The sequence below is a fragment of the Macaca fascicularis genome, chromosome 4 (assembly GCF_037993035.2).
Source record: "Macaca fascicularis isolate 582-1 chromosome 4, T2T-MFA8v1.1".
Lineage (NCBI taxonomy): Eukaryota > Metazoa > Chordata > Mammalia > Primates > Cercopithecidae > Macaca > Macaca fascicularis.
This window is the reverse complement of record NC_088378.1, coordinates 1,375,897-1,401,252: the sequence shown is the minus strand read 5'-3', so window position 1 is coordinate 1,401,252 and position 25,356 is coordinate 1,375,897. Positions and strand designations below refer to the sequence as shown.

The following is a 25,356-nucleotide window of genomic DNA, read 5'->3' as shown; positions in this document are numbered from 1 at the left end:
CCTCTTGAGTAACCAAGTGTCTTTTGAACCATGCAGCTATCAGACAATGAACTCATCAAATGACTGTCCTGTAATGCCAACCCTTGAACCCATCGCTGTGGATATTTGTAAACTTTGTCTCTGTCAAAATGGACTGGCTGTATCCAACAGCCTCCACCTTCAAAAAAAGCTATTGATTTAGCAAGGCTGCCCCACAGGCCATAGAACCAATGTGTCTACTATGCAATCCACTATTGCTGAAAATATGCAACCCTATCAAGTTTTATGTGAGAATGTTTTCCTAGTAAAATCTTAGTATGAGCCCATAAAATAGTCAAACACAAAAGTACAAAACTTAACATTCAACATGATACTAAAGTATGTCCTAGGGCCAAACATCGAGGCTTCGAATAATCTAATGATCAATAAACATTAACATTGAATTTGGTAGCAAACACTGCTAAAATGGCATCATACATTTGTATCTGTGAAATGCTTTAAACACACAGTTGTACAGATGATGTATATTATCCAAAAACTGACTCACTTTATTTTGGCAGATTTGATGGACAGGCCGTGAGTGGGCTTCTGCTATCACCGCTGCACTGCAGCCGGCGTTGAGGTCGAATACTTCCACGGTCCTGTTCCGGCCAGCTGCGAGAACGATGTCTGCGATAATCCAGTTAGGGAGCTCCTCTCCACACTCATACCCATGGGGAAGGGACAGTCCATCTCTTTTACTAATAAAAACTTCGGAATATTAGAAGACTCAAGAATGGATGACTAGTTAAGAATTTCTGAAGTTCCGCCTGAAACGTCCTGAGCCCACTCCAGCCCCACCCCATCTGGCCCCAGGCATTGGCAAGAGCAGGTGGGCGGGGGTGGGGGGCTGCTTAGGGAAAGGGAGACCACCACAGTGCCTGTTTTGAAGTGGGAGTTCCAGCTTTAGATACGTGGTATTTGAGATGCCCATGAAACACCCAAATCAGATGTCAAATAATTGAATATGTAGACACTGCACTCAGAAGAAAGGACTGAACTAAGATTAGACAGACCCACAGAGTGGGTGACAGCACCTGGGGCAGGTCTCACGAGGGGAGACACAGCCCAGACAGTGCCATGTTGGCAGGTGACCGTGACATGCTTCATAAACTTGACCTATGAGGAGCAATGTATACATTTAGGGCTCGTGTGACCACCAGCACCCCCCAAGCCTCAATGCTCAGCCCTGAATGCTGAAGTAATGAGCATATGTGGTGGGAACACAGGTGCACTGGAGTCAAGAGACCCGTAATGCTGGTGTTAGCACTGGATTACTCTTGACTCTAGTATCCTTGTATTCCAGAAACCATCATTTAAGCTAAAGTAATCCTAATGACATCTTTCTTATTTCTGCTAGGTATTTTAGCACCAATTCTAGCATGAAATTACCACATTTCTAACTAAAACATACTACAACCTCCTACCACTTTTAGTTCAACTATAAAACCCTCCAATAGAGTTCAACTTAGACTGAACTTTGAGTAAATTAAAACTTTATACAATGAATTCCTAAAGATCTGGAGCTTTTCCCCTAAATAAATTAAAATCAACTTTGAAAATTAAAAGCAATGGTGTTAGCCATAAAAATCTCAAAAATTAAAGTTCTGGATTCCATTTCATATTATTTTGAACAGCAACTGCTATGATTTTTGCCAGCTCTGCAGATGAGATAGAATAACTAAATTACTAGACATTAGTCAACAAAGTCCAGAGCAGAAGTACCAGGTCAGCCCACCTGCTGGACGGCATGAGCTATGCGGCACTCAGGTTTCTTCTTCCCTTGAGGCCCTTTCTGAATATTGAGATGCATTATTAACACGTACAATTAACACAAGGACAGCGAGCTCCATGAGAAGGGTCCGTGTATTCCCGGAGCCTCACACAATGCCTGACACTCATGAGATGCTCAGCACACACCTCTGCCAGAGGAATGACACTCAGGGCGTAAAACCCTACCGGGATCTGGGAGAAAGGATACGGGAATAAAAGTCGTTGACTGCCGATAGACTGGTCACGTCTACTGCACCCGTCGTGGAGAGCCTGCAAATCAGCTTGGACTTGCTCTTCTGTTTATATCTGGAAGAGAAAATCAAGATGATCAATCTTCTTGCTTTCCTTCCACTACACTAAATATCTTATGTTTAAAAACATTAAACATGAAAAGAAAGTTTTCATATCACTTTAAAAGTCACATTTTATGATACTGAGGGAAAAAGTGAATTAGCTACCTTGATTTTTCTTTAGGGGAAAAACCTGTTTTTCTATTAACATCTAATTATTTGTGGTGATTTCTGACATATGAAAGATCCCCCACCTCCTCCTCCTTCTTCAGCCTGTGGTCAAATGCACCAGCCTTTTAGTATAGGGTGTTTCCGTGTATGCCTTAGAAAAACCTGCCCATCTCCCGCTACATGTAACTGAACACATGCTTCAGCTTCGCTACCTCCCGAAACCCAGCTGAAGTGGCTGCAAAGTGATCTCTAAGAGAAAGTTCCACAAGATCAGAAAGAGGAGGCGAGAACAAGAAGAGAAGCTGCCAACTCTCAGGGGTAAAGGGCTGTGCCAGCCGAGACGGGAAGCCTGTGACATGAGCTGACCTATGAAGCTCCCTCCCGGTAAGTAAAAATAAACTTCAGGCCAGGTGTGGTGGCTCACACCTGTAATCCCAGCACTTTGAGAGGCCGAGGCACACAGATCATGAGGTCAGGAGTTCGAGACCAGCCTGACCAACATAGTGAAACCTTGTCTCTACTAAAAGTACAAAAATTAGCCAGGTGTGGTGGGGGGCGCCTGTAATCCCAGCTACTCGGGAGGCTGAGGCAGGAGAATCACTTGAACCCGGGAGGCGGAGGTTGCGGTGAGCCAAGATCTCACCACTGCATTTCAGCCTGGCGACAGAGCGAGACTCCATCTCAAAAACAAACAAACAAACAAATGAACAAACTTTAGGACTGAAAGTCCCAGGCATCTCTGAAGACAAGGCTGAGGGAGGGGCCACAGGAGGGAGCTGCTGGGTCCTGGAGCCCTTCCTCTGTGTACAACCTGCCCCAGCACAGGCCAGAAGTCACTCCTGGGAAGCTGTGACACGGGACAGATGAGAGTGGGGACGCTCTCATTGAGACCAGGGATTCCCTGCAAGCCCGTCTATTGGCTGGGAGACCCAACCCTTTGCAGGTCCCAACCCGACGTCCCTCCATGGGAGAAGTAGGCAGACGCGGTGCCCATTCTGCCAGCAGGGCACTCGCCCCAATTAACAAACTGAAGTCACACATCTCAGAAAGATAACTTTGATTAAGAAAGGTGCGCTTATGTTACACTCAAAAAAAAAAAAAAATGACATGAATACATAGAGATACAGCAAAAATATAAAACTACAACCAAGAAGCAAATATGCCAATCTCAAAAGGAAAGAAAAGGGAAGCAGACAGGACTGGGAGACAGGTTCCTAATTCCCTCTGTAATATTTTATTTCTTTAAAAATTCTGGAAAACAAAGACAGTGAAATGTTAATACTTGTCCAAGCTAAGTGTAGCTAAGGAGATATTATTCCCCATATATATGTATATATTTGAAATAGTTCATAATTTAACTTTGTATTATCAATAGTATTTGTTCCACATAACATCACTTCAATAGCTGCAGAGCCGAGATGATAACTGAGGTTTCTCAAATCCCCCAGATTCTCGCATTCTGTCATGCCAAAGGCCCCCCACGTAGTAATACAAAGGAAGGTTTAAAATGCGTAGGATCTGGATAATTCCCTCTCATCAGCAGTTTAGTGATATGAGGTCATTATTAAATTTGGGGCAACTTTTTAAAATGTAAATACCTTTTCAACATCACATTATTGAAACGGCTTCCTCTGATCTAAAACTAATGCACAGGGTGGAGGGGTGCCTACCTCTTCATCTCATCTTTGCAAGTGTCAATATGATACTTCAGTAGCTGAAATTCAGGGCCAGAAGATAACAATATAAAGGCATCTATATAATAAAACTGTGCAGACTGTATCGGTTTAGAAGACATGTCTCTGCCCTGTAATGCAAACCAGTAATTACTGTCAATATGATAAATGTTAACAAAAACACTATTGCTCTAAACATAAAATTGTTTCTTCTTAAAACCCAACATCTATTTATTCTAAATGCGTACATACACTTTGTTAGACCCAATCTACAATTTTTGTTTCTGCCTACTACTTCTGAAAGGTATTATATGATTAAAATTTCACTGTAATGAATGCTTTGAATTCCAGCCATTTAACAACTTTAAAAGAATTGAAACTCAGCAGTAAACATACTAAGTAGCAAGGATTTTATTAAAGCTGAAATTTAAACTGTTTTAAAATGTAGTTCTGAGGTGTCTGCTCTCATATTTAGACCTCACAACCAAACGTGTTATGACACAGAGCAAGCTGACGGCATCCACAGCTCTCAGCAAACTACTTCCTGAAGCTGCTGCCAAATGCTTCACCTTTAGAGAGGCCCTGGGTGTTCCTTAACTGACACTGCCTTTCTTGTCTTTCTCATCTTCAATCCCCTTTCTATAAAAGACCCATAGAAAATAAATGCCAACATCTTTGAAAATGCGACTGCTTTTTATGTTACGTTCTTTGCAAGTCACCTGTTCATAATTTCATGATTTGCAGGTGAGTTTCCTACCATTTCCTTCTCTTTCCCTGTCCTAGTCATAAGGTTATCATCTTCCTGTCTCCCCTTTCCTGTTCCGCTCCCAAATGATCTCATGTAAGTTCATCGAAACAAGTCGCTCTTCTTCCTAAAATATACTTCCCCCACATAGTAGCCCCTTGGCCATTTTGCTTCTGGTCTACGAAATCACATTGAATCAATATTTTAAATTCTTCAAATGTTTCAGTATTAATCATGTGGCATTCGCAGACCATCACAAACATAAGGATAGATTTAAGCATATGAATGTATGCGCGCACGTGACAAGTATGTAAGTGTGCGCGTGTGCATGCATCTATATGCGTGTGTGCCTACTGTGTGCATGTGGATATGTGGCAAGTATGTAAGTGTGCGCATGAGTATGCATCTACATGCGTGTGCCTATTGTGTGCATCTGAATATGTGGTAAGTATGTAAGTGCATGCATGTGTATGCATCTATATCATATGTGCTTATTGCACGTGTGTGAATATGTGGCAAACATGTAAGTGTGCACATACATATGCATCTATATGCGTGTGCCTACTGCATGCATGTGAATATGTGGCAAGTAAGTGTGCATATGTGTATGCATCTATATGCATGTGCCTATTGAGTGCGTGTGAATATATACATGTAGACACACATTTAAAAAACTAATCAATAATGTTTATTGCATTGAAGCAATAACTTTTAATCAATAACTTTTCTAAAGCAAACTCTTGGCTTATGTCCCTTTCCTCATCTCCTGTTAAGGTAAAATGAGACTTTTGAGAAGCTCTCAGCTCCTTCGGAAATGACTGCCCATGGCAGAGGTGACCGTCCATTACCAGAAGCAGTGCCAGCTCTGCCCCACGAGCTGACCACACCCGCAGGGTCCCATCCTGGGCCGCAGAGAGCAGCCACCTCCGGTCCTGGCTCCAGCACACGGTGTTCACCGCCCCGTCGTGACCTAACAGGAATGACCAGAGAGGGTGACTATTTCTACTGTTAGTATCAGTTTTGACTGAGTGCTGCTTATCTGGTACTTTCATACAACACAACCGGAACAGCATTTGTCAAGTAATAAGGGGCGCGCCAGGAGGCTTCTCCTGGCCACAGTGAGGCCGCAGAGCCTGAGGCCAAGTACACCATCTCCCTTCAGTAGAGACTCAATGTGGCTTCTGAAGGCAGCTGCTCTAAAGACTCATGTTCCATTTTGTTCAACTTTTATTTTAGATTCAGGAGGTGCAGGTGTGGGTTTGTTAGGAGCGTGTATTGTGTGGTGCTGAGGTTTGGAGTGTGATTGAATGCCTCGGCCAGGCAGTGTAAAACCTCGCATTTCTTAAACTAAGAAGTTCAACATCATGTGTGCATCTGTGAGTGTATGTTATCAGAGAAGAACATGATAACAGTTAGTATTATAAACTACAGTATAGAAATCTGTGGACTCCATGATAATGCATCCGGATTTTAAAGAACTGCCATCAACACTGAAGAAAAAAGTGAAAAAAAAAAAATCCCTGAGCACACACATATAAGTCGATCATTTGTTCTGACAGATTTGAAAAGTTTTGTCTAAACTCACAATGGCTGCTTGGATGCTGATTTCTGAGAGCGCCGATGCTGGTCTTCAGGCGTCTGAATGTCGGCAGTGTGTGCTGCTCTGATATGAAACTAAGGTAGGCGACGAGGCAAACAGCCTTTATTTCATACACCTGTAAGAGCTTTTCTGTCCCCCTACCTCATCCTACCCCCCACCTCATCCTACTCCCCACCTCATCCTACCCCCCACCTCATCCTACTCCCCACCTCATCCTACCCCCCACCTCATCCTACTCCCGACCTCATCCTACACCCCACCTCATCCTACCCCCAGCCTAACCCTGGGGCCCAGGCCCTGAGCCCGTGCTGGTTTCTGGACCTGTCTTGCCTCATAACCCCTAGAACGGCTGTCAGGCCGGGAGGTGTCTTCAAACAGTCTCTCAGCTGCCACCACCTGACGGTTCTAACAAGCGGCGGACGCAGAGGAAAGGAGAAAGCGAAGACGACCAGGGATGTGCTTCTCCTCAGAGGTCGACCCTGGAGCGAAAGCCAGGCGTCACGGTGAGGAGGGCGAGAGGGGAGGAGGTGGGGAGGGGAGGACAAGGAGAGGCCACGCCCAGCCCTGCAGCCTCTGACCCCCCCCGAGGACCCGGGCTGGGACGGCAAGGAGAAAACTGAGGGCAGCCTCACTCCTGCTTCCTGACAACAAATGACCCCAGACCTGCTCAGCGACCCCATTTCACCTCCATAGCTAAGCACTTTGTGATTAAAATCACAGGGGATGGGTAACCACAACTCCCGAGAAAATTCCTGCTGTAGCCGGGATCTTCCCACGGAGCAGAAGGCCCCTTCCTGCGGGCCTCAGCACGTGAATCACGCATCACAATCTGTAGACCGGACAAGGAACTGCTATCTCACTACACCACATCTGTCAGGGAACCAGCGTAAAAAGACGGGAACACCAGGAAAGATGTAATTTTAAGAACATAACTCAGTTCTGCAACAGGACGCCAGGAAACGCAGAGCAGAAATTTACAGCGCAGAAAAACGTGAAATAGCTTTGCTGCCCTCACGTGTAGAGTTCTGGCAGTTTTAGCAAAAGTACAGAGGCTGGTTAAGGAAAGCTCCAAACACTCCTGCTAACAGCAGCCACAAGACTCAAAGGAAAGTCAAGTTCATGACTGCCATTAACAGATGCCACCCATGCTGCTCATACTGAACACCAGTGGCGTCCACAGCTCCGCATGATCCGAGAATATCACAGGTTCAGACACCTGCTGCAGGGCCTGGTCCAGGCAGCCTGGGCCATAAGGGCATCCTCCCAGTGAGAAGGGCCTGACGCTTCTGCCCAGTGACTGACCTCAGAAGTCACTCCATTACCAGCCGTGTGGCCCACTCTCTTCCAATATCAAGCTCAGAACAGCCTCCACTGCCTGACCCACAGGCTGCAAGAGGCCGCAGGAGGTCACACAGGAGGGAGGGTGAAGTTACCGCGACCCACGCTCTTCCTTCTTCGTGAGACAGAGAACGTGTTTTTCTCGTCCTTCCCACCTCCTCCTATGAGCACAGCGTCTGCTGGGGGCCCAGTGGTCCACTAAGCCACCAAGGCCAGCAGAGGCACCGGCAATACAGGGATTGCAAAGTGCCACCTTCTGCTCAGTCCTGACAAATCGGCCTGGTCCTTCATCTCAAGTGTCAGGGACGGACTTCCACTCCCAGGATGAAAACAACGGCAATTCCTTAGAACTTGCCAAAGGTGGGATCCCCCTTCTCTCCCACGCTCCAGCCCCAGACACATGCGTGAAGTGCTGTGGCCACAGGGTGCATCGAAGACGAATCAGCGCAGGCAAGGCCCGTCCCCACGAAGCAACGTGCCCCTGGGGGACCACACGGGTGCCTCTTCCTCTCTCTCCCCACCACCTCCTCACTGTACGGAAGGCCTCCCTCCTCTTTTCAATTGACCAGTTTCCCCTGTGGTGTGTGTGATGAGATGAGGAGCTTCAGAAACACAGTGAAAAGGATTCTAAAACCCTGTCTAGGTCAGGATTTTGTTTGTTTGTTTGTTTGTTTGTTTGAGACAGAGTTTTGCTCTGTCACCCAGGCTATAGTGCAGTGGTGCCATCTCGGCTCACTGCAACCTCTGCGGTTCAAGCGATTTTCCTGGGTTCAAGCGATTCTCGTGCGTCAGCCCCCTGAGTAGCTGGGATTACAGGTGCCCTCCACCATGCCCAGCTAATTTTTGTATTTTTTAGCAGAGAAAGAGTTTTGCCATGTTGGCCAGGCTGGTCTCGAACTCCTGACCTCAAGTGATTCATCCACCTCAGCCTCCCAAAGTGCTGGGATTACAGGTGTGAGCCACCATGCATGGCCTATGTCAGAGCTTGAGACCTCTGGACCTAGACTTCCTTTGGATGCAGCCCCGTGTTGGGGAAGCAGTCAAGAGTGTGGGGACATAAGCAGCATGGAGGCCAGCGTGTGCAGTCTCCGCTCAGGGACATAAGCAGCATGGAGGCCAGCGTGTGCAGTCTCCGCTCAGGGACATAAGCAGCATGGAGGCCAGCGTGTGCAGTCTCCGCTCAGGGACATAGGCAGCATGGAGGCCAGCGTGTGCAGTCTCCGCTCAGGGACATAAGCAGCATGGAGGCCAGCGTGTGCAGTCTCCGCTCAGGGACATAAGCAGCATGGAGGCCAGCCTGTGCAGTCTCCGCTCAGGGACATAAGCAGCATGGAGGCCAGCGTGTGCAGTCTCCGCTCAGGGACATAAGCAGCATGGAGGCCAGCGTGTGCAGTCTCCGCTCAGGGACATAAGCAGCATGGAGGCCAGCGTGTGCAGTCTCCGCTCAGGGACATAAGCAGCATGGAGGCCAGCGTGTGCAGTCTCCGCTCAGAGAAGAGCAGAAACCACTCGGCACAGCTCGAGCCAAACCAAAAGCTCAGGAACAGGAGAGACACAGATCTTCACTTCATACTTTGACAAAGATTTCGTTTTTATACAATTCCACTATCTGTAATGCAATTTTAGATTTAATCTTCCGAAATGCCTGACCCCAGAACTTCACAACGATCACCACTGGCTCCAGGGCGCGTACAGACGATGCAGCTCTCCTGCGCGGCGTGCTCAGAACCCGCCATCCCGTATCGCTGAGAATCTACTCTGTGCCAGGCTCATGCTTGGCGGAAGGCCTGGGACTCAAGTACCTGTCTTTGGACTAGACACAATTTTTGATAGGAAAAATTCTATAATCTAAAGCAGAAACACATAACTCCTTTATTAAATTAAATACGGTTGCTCTCAGTGGTTTTCAGGATGGGATGTGCTACCTGACTATGTGCTCAGAGGCCCCTGAACTCTCCAGGAGGAAATTTGAATTTATACTTATTTGTCCCAGATCATAATGGAAATAAAGACACTCATTTTTCTGTGTTCTGAGCAGGTGCTGAGAGACCAGTCACATTTTCAACATTGAGTGATGTCACTATTAAACCTTACACACCCAAAGTGAAACGATGTGGCTTGTGCAGTTGAGATGGGTAAATGTGGCACTTTTCCCCCACACAGAAACACAGCAAGTTTTTGTAAAGATGGATTTGAAAAACCACTGCATTTTCTTAGTTCAGTGAGAAGCCCTTTTTCCAACAATAAAATACACAGGGAAACATCCACGGTCAACAGAACAACCACTCCTATCAATCAACGAAACAGGCTGGCTCAGGGCTCCCGGGCGCATGGTGAAGATTCTGAGGCTGCCGGATAGATGCGGGGTGGGACCAGGAGCAAGGGGCTTGAAGGGCAAGGGTGGCATCCAGGCCAAGACCGGAGAACTGTGCTCTGCCCAGACCATGCAGGGGCGGCAGCTTTGCTCATGCAGGAGCCGAGTCCAGCTCTGCCTGCCCTTGGGGGCCTCCGAGACCTGGCCCCAGGCATTAGCAAGCAGAGGGCGTGAGGCCGGAGTCACTGGGGGCGCTCATCTGCTCCCAGATGTGGCCTTACCTGGGCCTGGCTCCTGCTGCCTCCGTCCCCATCTCAGCCCCACTCGGCCCCACCTCCGTGTTTCCTAACGACTGCCCTTGGGGTGGTCACACGACAGGCTGAGTGTCCCATATTCACAATGCGTGGGATTACAGGTGTTTTGGATTTCCCATTCTTTCCGATTGTGGAATATTTGCATTAGGGCAGGTAAGCAACCCTAACCCGAAAATCCGAAATCTGAGATGCTTCAACGGGCATCTCCTCGGTGTTATGTCGGCACTCAGAGCATTCTGGATTTCAGGGTATTTGGATTTCAGAATTTTGGATTAGGGATGCTAAACCTGTATAAAACAGAAGGACTAGTGAGATATTTTTTGTTGTTTCTGTGCTTTGGTTAAAATATCTACCAAGTGTAAGTTCTGAGGCAAGCAGTATCAGGACCCTAACGAAGAGCTATCAGGTTTTATGGAATTAGAATTAGGAATCAAATATATGTCCCAGTTATGAGTTGAAATGGTCATAATTTTAACACTGTTTCTCTCAGATCTACTTTTAAAGGAAAATAGTTTGCTTTGTTACGTTTATAAAAACTCCTATGTACAAACCCTACTAAATTTCAAAATGTATTTCAACTGTATGCCTTTTGATTACATTAATTAAATATATTTAAATTATTTAAGATTCAACTTCACTCACTCCCCTAAAACTCTACAGATGATTGGCTCTTGGCCTCCAGGGCACCAGCCACGGAAGTGCTGCCACGCTGTTCTCATGAGTAATGTTTACCCTGTTTGGTTTAAGATCTCAGTGAATCCAGTTTAGACCCCAATTCAAGCTGTGGTTTTGTTCTGCTGATGTCCTGAAGGAAACAAGTGTCCTTTAGCAACTGACAACCAGGATCCAAGTGAGACCCATCCTTAAGTTCATACCGACGGAAATTAAGACACGTTTTACCTGAAAACACAGCAGGTGTCCCAGTCAGGCTGGCACCAAAAACGAGTGATAGATGGTTGGACAACCCACAGGCCAGCCACTGCCCATCTCCTGTTAAAAGAATAAAAAAAAAAGACCTCTTAGAAAAGCCTAATACGTACGAGTCACACTGTAGAAAAGCCAAGTTCACAGGGTCACAATGTAGAAAACCCTAGTTCACATGGTCACACTGTAGAAAAGCCTAGTTCACAGGGTCACAATGTAGAAAACCCTAGTTCATAGGGTCACACTGTAGAAAAGCCTAGTTCACAGGGTCACACTGTAGAAAAGGCGAGTTCACAGGGTCACACTGTAGAAAAGGCGAGTTCACAGGGTCACACTGTAGAAAACCCTAGTTCACAGGGTCACACTGTAGAAAACCCTAGTTCATAGGGTCACACTGTAGAAAAGCCTAGTTCACAGGGTCACACTGTAGAAAAGCCTAGTTCACAGGGTCACACTGTAGAAAACCCTAGTTCATAGGGTCACACTGTAGAAAACCCTAGTTCATAGGGTCACACTGTAGAAAAGCCTAGTTCACAGGGTCACACTGTAGAAAACCCTAGTTCACAGGGTCACACTGTAGAAAAGCCTAGTTCACAGGGTCACAAGGTAGAAAAGCCTAGTTTACAGGAGTCACACTGTAGAAAACCCTAGTTCACAGGGTCATACTGTAGAAAAGGCTAGTTCACAGGGTCACACTGTAGAAAACCCTAGTTCACAGGGTCACACTGTAGAAAACCCTAGTTCACAGGGTCACACTGTAGAAAAGCCTAGTTCACAGGGTCACACTGTAGAAAACCCTAGTTCACAGGGTCACACTGTAGAAAACCCTAGTTCACAGGGTCACACTGTAGAAAAGCCTAGTTCACAGGGTCACACTGTAGAAAACCCTAGTTCATAGGATCACACTGTAGAAAAGCCTAGTTCACAGGGTCACACTGTAGAAAACCCTAGTTCACAGGGTCACACTGTAGAAAAGCCTAGTTCACAGGGTCACACTGTAGAAAAGCCTAGTTCACAGGGTCACACTGTAGAAAACCCTAGTTCACAGGGTCACACTGTAGAAAAGCCTAGTTCATAGGGTCACACTGCACAAAAGCCTAGTTCACAGGAGTCACACTGTAGAAAAGCCTAATTCATAGGAGTCACACTGACCACAGGCAAGAGTAGAACTTCTAGTTGACCTGGTTCTGAAACACAAACACTAACATCGACATGGGGGTCTGCAGCGCCAGCCCCTGTGTTAATCCTTTCTCATATCCTCTACCCAACAACTTTGTAAGGTGCTGCCTTTGTTATCCTTGCCGTCCTTTCTTAACAGAAGAGGAACAGCAGGATGAGCAGCAGGATGAGAGAGTGTGGCTGCTGTACGAGGTTGTGAACAGGAAAAGCTGTACCCAAAAGGTCCCTTCACTCAGGACAGGACACTCCCTGAAACACGGCCCGGGGCCTGCCTCAAATCAGCAGAGTGTCCAGAGGCATACTCAGCTAAGCAGTTACATTGAAACATTTTCCGAAAACAGGATAGAAATAAATGATAGAGCTGGGTGCAGTGGCTCACGCCTGTAATCCCAGCACTTTGGGGGGCTGAGGCAGGAAGATCACCTGAGGTCAGGAGTTTGAGACCAGCCTGGCCAACATGGCGAAACCCCGTCTCTACGAAAAATACAAAAATTAGCCGGGCATGGTGCTGCATGCCTGTAATCCCAGCTACTCGGGAGGCTGAGGCAGGAGAATCGCTTGAACCCAGGAGGTGGAGATTGCAGTGAGCCAAGATTGTGCCACTGCACTCCAGCCTGGGCAACAGAGTGGGACTCCGAGGGAGGGAAGGAGGGAGGGAGGGAGGGAGGGAGGGAGGGAGGGAGGGAGGGAGGGAGGGAGGGAGGGAGGGAGGAAGGAAGGAAGGAAGGAAGGAAGGAAGGAAGGAAGGAAGGAAGGAAGGAAGGAAGGAAGGAAGGAAGGAAGGAAGGAAAGGAAAGGAAAGGAAAGGAAAGGAAAGAAGGAAGGAAGGAAAGGAAGAAAGAAAGGAAGGAAGAAAGGAAGGAAGGAAGGAAGGAAAGAAGGAAGGAAGGAAGGAAGGAAGGAAGGAAGGAAGGAAGGAAGGAAGGAATTATAGATGTCACTCACAATATTCAAACTTGAAGGCCAATAACACTGAAGGAATGTTTTAGTCTATCAAAGATCAAAAGGACATTTACTGATAATACTACCTATCTAATTTCCGAAAATGATTTTAAAACTTCTTTGGCTACAATTATATAATAAAATAAAGGGAATTCAGCAGAGTAGTAAATGGTAACCCTTATGCGACTCAACCCTCTGGACAGATGGCATGAGGGTGGGACAAGATACCAGCCCAGACAGGACTTTCTGTCCAGCCCCAGGCAAGGGCACAGCTCACCTGCAAGGAAACCTCACTTCTGAGAAGCGTTCAAGTGCTGGAACTACCTAGCAGAGGCCAAGGGCACTCTCACAAGCTGCTCCTCTCTTCTGTCAAACATTATTTAGAAAAAATTGCTGAGATCCAAGAGAAGCCTGATGAAGGCATTATCAGGACATACATGAGATACAGGGCGACTGTCACGGAAGCCGAGACACACTCAGCCCTGCAGGAAAAGGGCCCGGCTGAGGGTCTGGTAAGGAAGGAATCCTGTGCACAGCCTGCGCAGTGTCATCCCCAGCCTGGCGTCTCCAGCCTACCCATGAGCAGAGACCGCATCTCCAGAGGGAAGCAGCGACTGCTCTGTTAGCATCTCGGCCTGCCAAAGCCCTCCCACCAGGCCCACCTTAACACTTCTATAGGAGGGATCAGACACACAGAGAGCAAAATCCGGAGGAGCTGGACACAGAACAGCAAATTCGCTGCTAGTGAGTGAGTGCCAGTCTCTGTGCCAACGCAGGGGCAAGATGCCCAGTGATCACCCTCACTATAGTCGAGTGAAACGGAGTCTCAGTTTTTATCCAGACACAAACCATGCCATGCAACTTCAAGTAACCAACGTTTTAAAAAATATATTTACAATTATGATACAATAGAAAAACGTTTACAGTGGACAGAATAAAAGACTTACAAATGAAATGCTACCCAGCTCCCGCGGGACGTGGCGCACCTGAGTACTGGAGGCAGCACACGCGTGTGCAGGTGGGGGCGGCGGCAACCTGGGGGCCGGGCTTGGTGGGCACAGCGCACTCCACGGGGTACGGCTCCCTAAGGGAAGGCCAGAGGTAACAGCGATTGGGAGACATTCAAAGTGAGATCAGAAGTAAAACATAGCAGGAAATGAAGTGGGCTTCCCCCCATCGACATGTATAATTGTATTCCAGTAAACTTGAAAATTTATCTATATATGTCTATATTTGGACTCTTACATTCAAAATCATGAAATAACTCTTTTAAATAGACTTACATTCCATATTGCCAAAAAAGACATGTATTTTACATATAAAACAGCAAGGATTTCTTGCGTTTCACATAAACTGATGTGAGTACTGTGACGATTTGGGGGTGAGGGTTCTCACTAACAGAAAACGAATTTCGCTTTCCAGTCTCACGCCGCTGTGGGTGGCGACATCTACAGATGCCTTCTGGGTACATGTCAATGCCTTCCATAAACACGCCTGGGCCCTGCGTGGCATTTGGAGGCCTCGCCACCACTGCTGCCCAGCAGCTCTCAGCAGATGGCCCACGAGAGCCAAATGCAGAAGAGGCAGCGCGCTCTGTCTGGAAAGCGGGGCCCTCACAGAAAAAATTACCAACAGAATCAGAGCTGAATGGAACTCTGATGCCACACTTCATCTGCATAAGGCCTGGATGCATTTTGCTGCAAGCATATGTGTAATATCAAGCAGAGCGTGGCAGGAACAGCAGCAAGGCTGCAGAAAAACGCAGTGAACGCGCCCGTATCTCTCCTCAATGTAATCTTAAATCCAGGACTGGGAGGGACTCTAGACGTCCCCCAAGCTCTTCCCTGTCCAGTCACAAGGGGCCCAGGTGTCTGTAGGACACGCCCACAGTCAGAGCCGCAGCCAGTGTGAAGCCAGTCCCGTGGACAGGCGTTCTCCCCAGTGGCGCGGGCCACGGCCACTCAGAATGAGCACCTGGCACTACAACGGCCCCAGTGTTTTCACCCAATCCACGTGCATGACAGGGAGGAGCACTGGCTATGGCATTTTCTAAACCAAATTTTAACAAAAATTTAATATTTCAAAATTGTTAGGGTGGTAAGAACAGACCATGTCTGAAAAATTAACAGGAAAGAATTAAATTTGGCTAAAAAAATATATAAATAATATTCATATACATATCTGTGTACATATGTACGTAAACACATGTATACATATAAGGTCTTATACTTTTTTGGAAAAGAACCCGTTAAAGCATTGGAAAGGTCTAGGTTATTTCAAATGTACTTGGAATGTGCGCGACACCACACACCATACACAGCTGCTCCTGCGTCTTGAAGATCCTTTCCCCTCACTCTTGATGTTGGTCTTTGGTGAAAACATAGTCACACTGTGGAAAGAAAACTCTTATATCTCTCTCAAATATTAAGAGCTCTAAGGTTCTTAAGAGATTCATATTTTACAGTGAAAAAAATTATATACGTAGATACAGACGTCTGCATAAATGCTTTTGGGCCCCTCCCACCTGTCCTCCAGCCCTCAAGTCACCTCGTCCCCTCCTGTGTCTCTCACGCTGCCTCAGAGATGTTGTCCTGCTACACATCGTCCTGTGACTCCTTTAAAATCCTATAATGGGATCCTGATGCTGGGCTTTTCCTTTAAGTCCAAAGCCTCAGACTGGCACTCAGGGCCACCAATGTCCGTTAACCCCTCATTCCCTGGGGCTCCCACACAAAGCCTGACACTCACAACATGCCTTAATATGGCAGAACTGGGGAATCCATACAAAGCTGCAGATGCTACTGGAGCAGAATTTATCCATCCAATCATCATCCATCCATTCACTCATCCCTCCATCCCCTCCATCCATTCACCCACACATCCATCTCTCATCTCTCTCCATCCATCCCCCCTCCATCAATTGAGCCACTCATCCATATCTCATCTCTGCATCCCTCCATCCCTGCCATCCATCCACCCACTCATCCATCTCTCATCCCTCCATCCATCCACCCACACATCCATCCCTCATCTCTGCATCCCTCCATCCCCCGCCATCCATCCACCCATACATCCATCCCTCATCTCTCCATTCCTTCATCCCCTCCATTCAGCCACCCATGCAGCCATCCCTCATCTCTCCATCCCTCCATCCCCCACCATCCATGCACCCACACACCCATCTCTCATCCCTCCATCCCCCCTCCATCCATCCACCCACACATCAATTCCTCATCTCTCCATCCCTCCATCACCTCCATCTACTCATCCATCTCTCATCTCTGCATCCCTCCTTCCCCTCCATCCATCCACCCACTCATCCTCTCCATCCCCTCCATCCATCCCTCCACTTATCCGTCTCTCATCTCTCCATCCCTCCATCTCCCACCATCCATGCACCTACTCATCCATCCCTCATCTCTCCATCCTTCCATCCCCTCCATCCACCCACCCACTCATCCATCCCTCATCTCTCCATCCTTCTATCACCTCATCTATCCACCCACTCATCCCTCATCTCTCCAACCTTCCATCCCCTCCATCCACCCACCCACTCATCCATCTCTCATCTCTGCATCCCTCCATCCCCTCCATCTGTCTACCCACTCATCCATCCGTCATCCTTCCGTCCCTTCATCTATCCACTCACTCATCCATCCCTCATCTCTCCATCTCTCCATTCCCCTACATCTACCCACTCATCCATCTCACCCCTCTATTCCTTCATCCCCTCCATCCATGTACCCATTCATCCATCGCTCATCTCCCCATCCCTCCATCCCCTCCATCCGTGCACCTACTCATCCATCTCTTATCCCTCCATCTTCATCATCCATCTACCCACTCATCCATCTTTCATCTCTGTACCCCTCCATCCCTCCATCCACCCACCCACTCATCCATCCCTCATCTCTCCATTCCTCCATCCCCTCCATCCATTTCTTATCCCTCCATCCATCCCCACTTATCCATCTCTCATCCCTCCATCCCCTCCATCCATCCACCCACTCATCCGTCTCTCTATCCCTCCATCCCCTCCATCCATCCCTCCCCCCATCCACCTCTCATCTCTCCATCCCAAATCCCCACCACCCATGCACATATGCATCCATCTCTCATCCCTCCATCCCCTTCTGTCCATCTCTCCATCCATCCATCCCTCCAGAAGTGCCTTATGAGGGTCCAGGGTGCTGAGTGCTGTCCCAGACACAGGGATTTAAAGAACAGCTAAGAAGACACAGTCACCATTGTTCAAGCCAAAGAGAACAAGCAGAGCTGGGAAGAGCTTGGAAGGTTGGAGGCTGTGTTTACACAGTGGCCTGGGATTTCTGCCTGGAGCACAGCAGTCCCAGGGGGCAGGGTGGGAGTCGGGGAGTGGCCAGGGGAACATGAAGCGGGGAGCTTGGTAGAGGTGAGCGCCAACCAGGGAGATGAGTGTGTGCACTGAGGACAGGGACTCCAGGTAACAGAGTCATTTTGGCCACTATGTTAAGAGACATAAAAGGTCAAGAGGTGAGGTAGGAGGCAGGGTATATGTCTGCATTTTCTTTAGAAAAGTCACATTTGCCTTTCAGGAGTGGGCTTGTGAAGGTTTAGGAAATCTCAAGGCCACCCTGTGGTTTCTTGGCTGCTTTGTATCTCCTTGCCTTGGAGCAGTCTTGCTAACTCAGGGCCTAAATGCACTCTGTTATCGTGCTCTGATGTTACAGCAAAGTTATGTTCTAAGAAGAACATTGTGTCTGGCCTTGATGGGCCGTGTTTATTTACAGCATCGTCCCGCTCTCCCAGCCCCAGAGCCCACCAGCTTCCTCTCATCTCCTGGGACCACCACGTTATCAGAAAAGGATGCGGAGGGCTGCTCTGAGGCCCAGCACACAGTTAGTGCCCAGGAAACATTTGCTGCTGCAGCTGCTGCTAACTGGCATGCTGGGGTCCAACCCACCACATTTTAACTTCTGTTTCTATTGCTGTGTCCTCTCTCCATGCTGTGAACCTCAGGGACATATGTGTGTCCCTACTGTGTTAAAGTCCTGCATCTGTGATGCAGGTGCATTTCTGTCTCTCACTGACATGAGTTTACTTACTGTGGTGCTGACGCATAACCAGATGATCTGACTTTACTGTGGAAAACCAGGCGCTGGTCCTTCGTGACGTTCTGTGCAGCTGTGGAAAGGCAATTTTAAAGAAGAAACAAACACTTAAAATTAGCATCTCAGGATGGACATGAGAAGAACAGAGTTTCTTCAAAACAGAATGAATTTCTGACCATAAATGTAAGAGGTGTCATATCTGAAGTCACACCAACCATCATCAGCAAAAGATTAAATCAAGGATAAGAAAACAGCCCAAGTTGGTTGTTTTTTTGTTGTTGCGTTTTGTTTTTGTTTTTTGTTTTTTGTTTTTTTTTTGGAGATGGAGTCTTGCTTTATCGCTCAGGCTGGAGTGCAGTGGTGTGAGCTCGGCTCACCGAAACCTCCACCTCCCATGTTCAAGCGATTCTCCTGCCTCAGTCTCCCGAGTAGCTGGGATTAGAGGTGTCCGCCACCACACCCGGCTAATTTTTGCATTTGTAGTAGAGAGGGGGTTTCACCATGTTGGTAAGGACGGTCTTGATCTCCTGGCCTCATGATCCGCCTGCCTCGGCCTCCCAAAGTGCTGGGGCTACAGGCGTGAGCCACTGCGCGCGGCCTAGCCTATTTTACATTTTGCATAGCACTACCAGTTGACAAAAACTCTGACATCACGTGAACTTACCACAAATATTTACAAATCAAAAAAATGTTTTCAGACCAAATATAGTTTTGCCAGAACTATTTATTTTTGCATAAATTTAATAGTTGGTGTTCAATATGAATAGTCTGTACAATATTATAAAATAGCTTTAGAAAAATGGATATTTGCATGATACTGAAAAATTCTAAAAATAGTTATTTTTTAAAAAACAAAGAAATTCAGTTCTGTTTCTGGCACTATTTCATACAGGAAAACCTAATCACATTCCCATTAAGAATCAAGTGGCCCTAAGAGAATATTAACTTAATATTGTGGACGTCTCACTGTGCAAATCAGAGTCCAGGAGGTGACCAGGAATCTGTAAGCCACGTCTCCTCCCTGGGCCTGGGCTCCACCGACCTCACAGGCTTGCAGAGCGAAGCCAGACCTGGAGGGGAAGAGGTTTCCAAGGGAAAGGAAGACACCACACACAGCTGGGACCCCAAAGGAACCCTCAGAGGGCAAGGGCGCTAGAAAAGTAACTGCTCCCAGGAGAAGCCAGGAAACTGCACTGTCCAATCCACAGTCAGGAGAGGAGAAAAAACCTTCTCCAGAAAATAATCAAATATCACCAGAAGGAAAACCATTTCAGGATAAAATGATAAAGTTACGGGCACATTAGTAGTACACTTCATTATGAGAAAGTCTTAAAAGTCCTAGAATAAGGTTTATAAATACGTAACTGCATATTAGTTTTACAAATGCTCTAAGCATTAAAATATAATAGTTCCTCATCTACCACATATGTTCTGTTTATATTATCTCTGTTATAGTGTTGTAAGTAGAGGAAGGCAAATTTTGGGATTACAGCATTACTGTAAATGAAACATATCCATTAATTTTCCATGGGAATATTTTCTAAATTACACACAAAACATCAACATGTTAAAATTTCATCACTTTCTTGCTACAGAAAAGTTATCTCTGTATTAAAACTATTTATATAATTGTTCTTACTGAAGGTTTTGTTCTAAACTGTAAATGCTGTCGTTAGTTGCGAACCATAGTACATCACATATGCTCGTCTGAAACAAGATGACCCATGTTGACAAAAAGTCTAAAAATTCCACTTTTAAGGAGTGATCTAAATGAAGCGTAGGTAAGAAGAAAAGCTAAGGAAACAAACACGGTAAGTTTAAAGGTGAAATCACGAGACTCGTGTCTCCTTCACAACAGACTGTGTGCACAGATCTCACTTCCCAAACGCACAGCCGTCCAGGGCGGCAGACTTGACAAGCAGATCCCGTGTGACGGACCCTGTGTGATGGACCCATGTGACGGACCCTGTGTGACGGACCCATGTGACGGACCCCATGTGACGGACCCCGTGTGACGGACCCCGTGTGATGGACACGCAGGAGGCACTGCTCGCCACTCAGTGTGGAGCCCACTCTCATAGGGGAGTTTCTTTCCATGGAAACAGTCAGAGCTTTGGGAAACCACCTGAACAGTCTAGTATGATTCCAACTATTAGCCATTTTAATTAATATTGGTTAGTCAAGTTTTTCCAAACATTTTTTACTAGAAATATACATATACGTATAAAATTCCTGTTATTAATTAAGCAAATGGTTCAAAAAGGTTTTTTTACATTGCACAACAATGAAAAGGTAAGGAATGCCACTGAACCATACACCTAAAAATGGTTAAAATGGTAAGTTTTATTTTATATATATCTTAAATGAAAAAAAGTAAATGAACAGAAAGTCTTTTAAAAGACTACGAAAAACAGACTCTTTACCACATAAATAATGTATAAAACCATATTATTTACCTAATAAACACTTTCAATTCTTCATTAGCATCATTACTACATAGGCCTTTTTCAATTTTTTGAGGGTGCTGCTATTTAAAAGGTAAATGCTGACTTTCATTATCTGTATAACACACTGGTTAGGTATTCAGATGGCCTCTCCCACAGAGAAAAACCACAAATGCCAGAAGAAATATGTGCTTCATTTTGTTAAAAGGGGAAAGAAAATGGGGACAAGATATCGAAACTGAGGTGAGCTGTGGATGGCTTCAACTCCAGCCACACAGGCTGAGGATTTGTATGGCCTCAGGGAGGTGAGGGCAGAAAGGCCGAGCCCTCGGCCACTATGCGAGCTTCACCTTCTCCAACTGGCCCAGGAACCCTGTGCCGTGATGGTCTGTACTAGTCCCAGGTTGATGACCCTGCAGTCAGAGTGACCTTGACAAGTGGCTTGAAAGGCCGGAAGCTGTGGATTTGTGCAACCCAAACCCCTAGAAAGCAACGCAAATCTCCTTTGGGGGAACACACTGCACTTCATTCAGTTCCGAAAAACAAATACAAAAGCAAACAAAACAGAAAAAAACACACAGAAAACTAAAGGCCCATTTCTCTAGTGAAAATTGATGCCAAAATCCTCAACAAAATATTAGCAAACCGAATTCAACAACACAAGAAGAAGACTACACATCCTGGGATTTATCCCTGACACACCAGGCTGGTTTTATACTCAAAATCAATCATACATCTAATTTAAAATTCTACACCAACCATTCAGGTACAGACACAGAGAAAGCTCCTCCCAGCTCATCTGTGGAGCTGGCACACCAAAACCAAACTCAGGAAGTTCCTGAGAAATCAATCACGTGAGAACATGAATCCAAAGGATCCTGTACAAAATAATAGCAAAGAGATAATAAATGCTAATTAGGTTTATGACAGCAAAACGTAGCTGATTAAACACACGCAATAACCACCTCATGTTTAACCAGGAAAACGCAAACAAAATCAAAAGACACCTCTGTATTGTCACTGGTTGCCAGACGACTCAGGAGGGTCTCCAAATGCTGGTGAGACACCACCCCCAGCCAGTTTCCAGGATCTTGGCACTTCAGAGCAAAAATTTAGATGGGAAAAGCAGCAGCTTTTGCTGCAAAGTGAAAGCACGTGCCTAAGTGAGAAGCCAGGTGAGCTCAAGAGAAGGAGGCGCACTCAGGAGGAGGCCCGCTCAGGAGAAGGAGGCAAGCTCAGGAGGAGACCCGCTCAGGAGAAGGAGGCAAGCTCAGGAGGAGGCCCGCTCAGGAGAAGGAGGCAAGCTCAGGAGGAGGCCCGCTCAGGAGAAGGAGGCAAGCTCAGGAGGAGACCCGCTCAGGAGAAGGAGGCGCACTCAGGAGGAGGCCTGCTCAGGAGAAGGAGGCGCACGCAGGAGGAGGCCCGCTCAGGAGAAGGAGGCAAGCTCAGGAGGAGGCCCGCTCAGGAGAAGGAGGCGCACTCAGGAGGAGGCCCGCTCAGGAGAAGGAGGCGCACTCAGGAGGAGGCCCGCTCAGGAGAAGGAGGCAAGCTCAGGAGGAGGCCCGCTCAGGAGAAGGAGGCAAGCTCAGGAGGCACACTCAGAGGGAGGCGTGGAGAGGAGTTTGTGTTCCTCATTTTGCAGGTTTCTTTCACGAGAGGGCAGGATCATCATCAGGTATTCTGGGAAAGGAGGGGATTTTAAGTAAGCCCCCACCACAGCCTCGTTCTCCCTTACTCGCGTTTTCCCGGGAGAACAGAGGACACATCACGCTGGTGGGTTTGCCTTCTCTTCTCTCTCCCTCCCTTGCTTTGGGTTTTCTGCCATCCTGTGGTTACTTTGCCACATTCCTGTCTTCGCTGTTGCCTGGGTTTTCCGTCCTCCTGCGACCACCCAGTGCTATTCTTGTCTCACACTGGGTGAGCAGAAATTCCAGCGTCCAGTAACATGTAGCCATGGCAAGAACTCGGGGCAAGAGAGTAGCTGGAGTAGCCGCTGGCCAGCCACCTGGGAAGGCCTTCACCATCGTCTGCCGTCGACCTGCCATGTGGGGAACCTTCACCCCGAGCTCAGCAGCTGCCCCCACAGACATCAGGGCAGCCCTCCCGGCTCCAGGGTACAGCAGGTGCAGCAGGGTACAGCAGGGTACAGCAGGTGCAGCAGGGTATGGCAGGGTGCAGCAGGGTGCAGCAGGGTACAGCAGGGTACAGCAGGTGCAGCAGGGTACGGCAGGGTGCAGCAGGGTACGGCAGGGTGCAGCAGGGTACAGCAAGGTACAGCAGGGTACGGCAGGTGCGGCAGGGTACGGCAGGTGCGGCAGGGTGCGGCAGGTGCGGCAGGTGCAGCAGGGTACAGCAGGGTGCGGCAGGTGCGGCAGGGTGCGGCAGAGTACGGCAGGTGCGGCAGGGTACGGCAGGTGCAGCAGGGTACGGCAGGTGCAGAAGGTGCAGCAAGTACAGCAGGTGCAGCAGGTGCTGCAAAGATTGCTCACAACAGCAACAGCCTGGGATAAGCCAAACGGCTATTAATACTGAATAAATTGTGGGTACATAAACCGCAGTATATCCAGGCAACAAAATGCTGTACAGCAATGGAAACAAATCTCACAGACACGAAGTGAAAAAAACAAATCACAAAAGAATGCACTTAAGAAAGAATATTACTCAACATATCAACAGCCCCAGATGAGACATGTGAGAGGATTCATTGTGATGATGGATTTCTCGGTGCCTCTTTGCCAGCTGGAGACCCCCAAGGCTGGCGATGCCCCTGCCCGGGCCTCCCTTGACCCCGGCTCTCTGCAGGAGGTACCTGCCTACTTGGCCCGCTTGTGTGAGGCTCTCGGTCCCATTGCCCTGCCCTGCACCTCTGGGGCTGGCCCGGCCCCACTGCTGTTTCCTGTCACGTGTGGCAGCTGCCTAGCGCTGGCTAAGGAAGGAAGGTGGAGGGCTACCGCATTACAGCATTTTTCATACCCGCATTTGGTGAGTCCTGAGTCCCTGTCCTGCATCCAAGAAAAATAGGTTACCCTGACAACTGAAGGGTGAGCAGGGCAGAGTTTTGTTTTGTTTTGTTTGAGACAGAGTCTTGCTCTGTCGCCCAGGCTGGAGTGCAATGGCACAATTTCAGCTCACTGCAATCTCCACCTCCGGGGTTCAAGCAATTCTCGGCCTCAGCCTCCTGAGTAGCTGGGACTATAGGTGCGTGGCACCATGCTCAGCTAATTTTTATATCTTTAGTAGAGATGGGGTTTCACTATGTTGGCCAGGCTAGTCTCCATCTCTTGACCTTGTGGACCACCCACCTCAGCCTCCCAAAGTGCTGGGATTACAGGCGTGAGCCACCGTGCCCGGCTGGTGAGTTTTATTGAGTGACAACTCTCAGCAGAGAGGGGACCTGGAGAGGGCAGCCCCTACCCTCAGTCATGGCCCCCACCCTCAGTCAGGTGGTCCCCCAGTGTGGCTGAGTTTGGGGCTTTTGTGGATTCAGAATGGGGGAGTGCATGTTGATTGGTTTGTGACTATGCAAAAAAGGCTAAAAAAAAAAAAGGCATGACTCAAAGATGGGCACAGCAGTGTCAAAAACCAATTAGGGAAGAGTGGGTATATGTAAAATAGGGCCAATCAGAGGAAAGCGTGCCAAACAGGAAAAGAGGTTCTCAATCCGGTCTGTGGATTTACCTGAGACATGTAGTTCGGCTTTCAGACGTGAACCTGTCTTTGGTTTGGAGGTCGGGTTTCCCTGGGGACTGTGTCTGCTTGGGGATTTCTCTGACTCCTGCTGCTGTCAATTGTTAAGGATGAATGGCAGGAGGCAAGACTGACAGGGCCAAGATAGACCAGGAGGGGTGGGGGGAAAGCATGTGAGGAGGCTTGCGGGGTCCAGGAAGACGAGGAGGTTCGGGGAGGGCTGAGAACAAGGAGGCCGGAAGGGACTGTGTGAGGAGGCCTGGAGGGCCCAGGAGGGCAAGGAGGAGGTCAGGAGGGCCCAGGATGAAGGAGGCCAGGAAGGCCCAGAAGGGCAACAAGGAGGCCAGGAGGGCCCAGGAGGAGGAGACAGCTCGGGCAAACCTTAGGCCCACAGCAGCCCAGGGGCATTCTCTTCTCAGCCATCTTCACACCCACCTGCTGCTGTCTTCTCTGCTGTAGTGTTTTTTTGCAATTTAAGATGCCTTTTCAATGGTGAATAATTAGCACCTCCTTACAAGGCAGAAGTGCCATGACTTAATGAGGAGGAAGGAGGTCAGAGGCCACTCCCAGGCGAGGAGTCAGCTTGGCCCAGAGGCTGCAATGCCTGGTCGCCTTCCCCAGGCCTTCATTCTCACAATTTCTCAGAACTGTCCCCATGGTGATGGGACGGCAGCAGAGCATAAAGCATAAACCTGCAAGAGATGGACACTTAACCCTGACAGTGGGTCTTTTGTGGAAATAGGGCCGAGGAATGGGGGACCCGTCGGAAACCCCCAGCAGCAGGGACCCCCATGACAGGACGGAACAAGCAAACAGCTCCAGCCCCAGGCTCAGTTCTGAGTCCCAGACTTCCA

General features: G+C 47.9%; 1 protein-coding gene across 18 annotated transcripts in view; it reads right to left on the bottom strand.

The window, feature by feature from the left end:
• WDR27 (WD repeat domain 27) overlaps nucleotides 1–25,356 on the bottom strand; it is a 275,520-nt gene that overhangs the window by 208,286 nt on the left and 41,878 nt on the right. For 12 of the 18 annotated variants that reach the window (XM_074036703.1, XM_074036702.1, XM_074036704.1 and 9 more), the window contains 8 exons: nucleotides 18,366–18,444; nucleotides 15,593–15,670; nucleotides 14,268–14,365; nucleotides 11,137–11,226; nucleotides 5,519–5,640; nucleotides 3,923–4,056; nucleotides 2,000–2,097; nucleotides 527–648 (listed from right to left, as the gene is read on the bottom strand). In XM_074036703.1, coding sequence (XP_073892804.1) covers nucleotides 527–648; nucleotides 2,000–2,097; nucleotides 3,923–4,056; nucleotides 5,519–5,640; nucleotides 11,137–11,226; nucleotides 14,268–14,365; nucleotides 15,593–15,670; nucleotides 18,366–18,444 — 821 coding nt within the window. Of the gene's footprint in view, nucleotides 1–526; nucleotides 748–1,999; nucleotides 2,098–3,922; nucleotides 4,057–5,518; nucleotides 5,641–11,136; nucleotides 11,227–14,267; nucleotides 14,366–15,510; nucleotides 15,671–18,365; nucleotides 18,445–19,079; nucleotides 22,496–25,356 lie in introns of those variants that run through there. The other 6 variants (XM_074036712.1, XM_074036711.1, XM_074036707.1 and 3 more) reach the window with 5 other exon arrangements.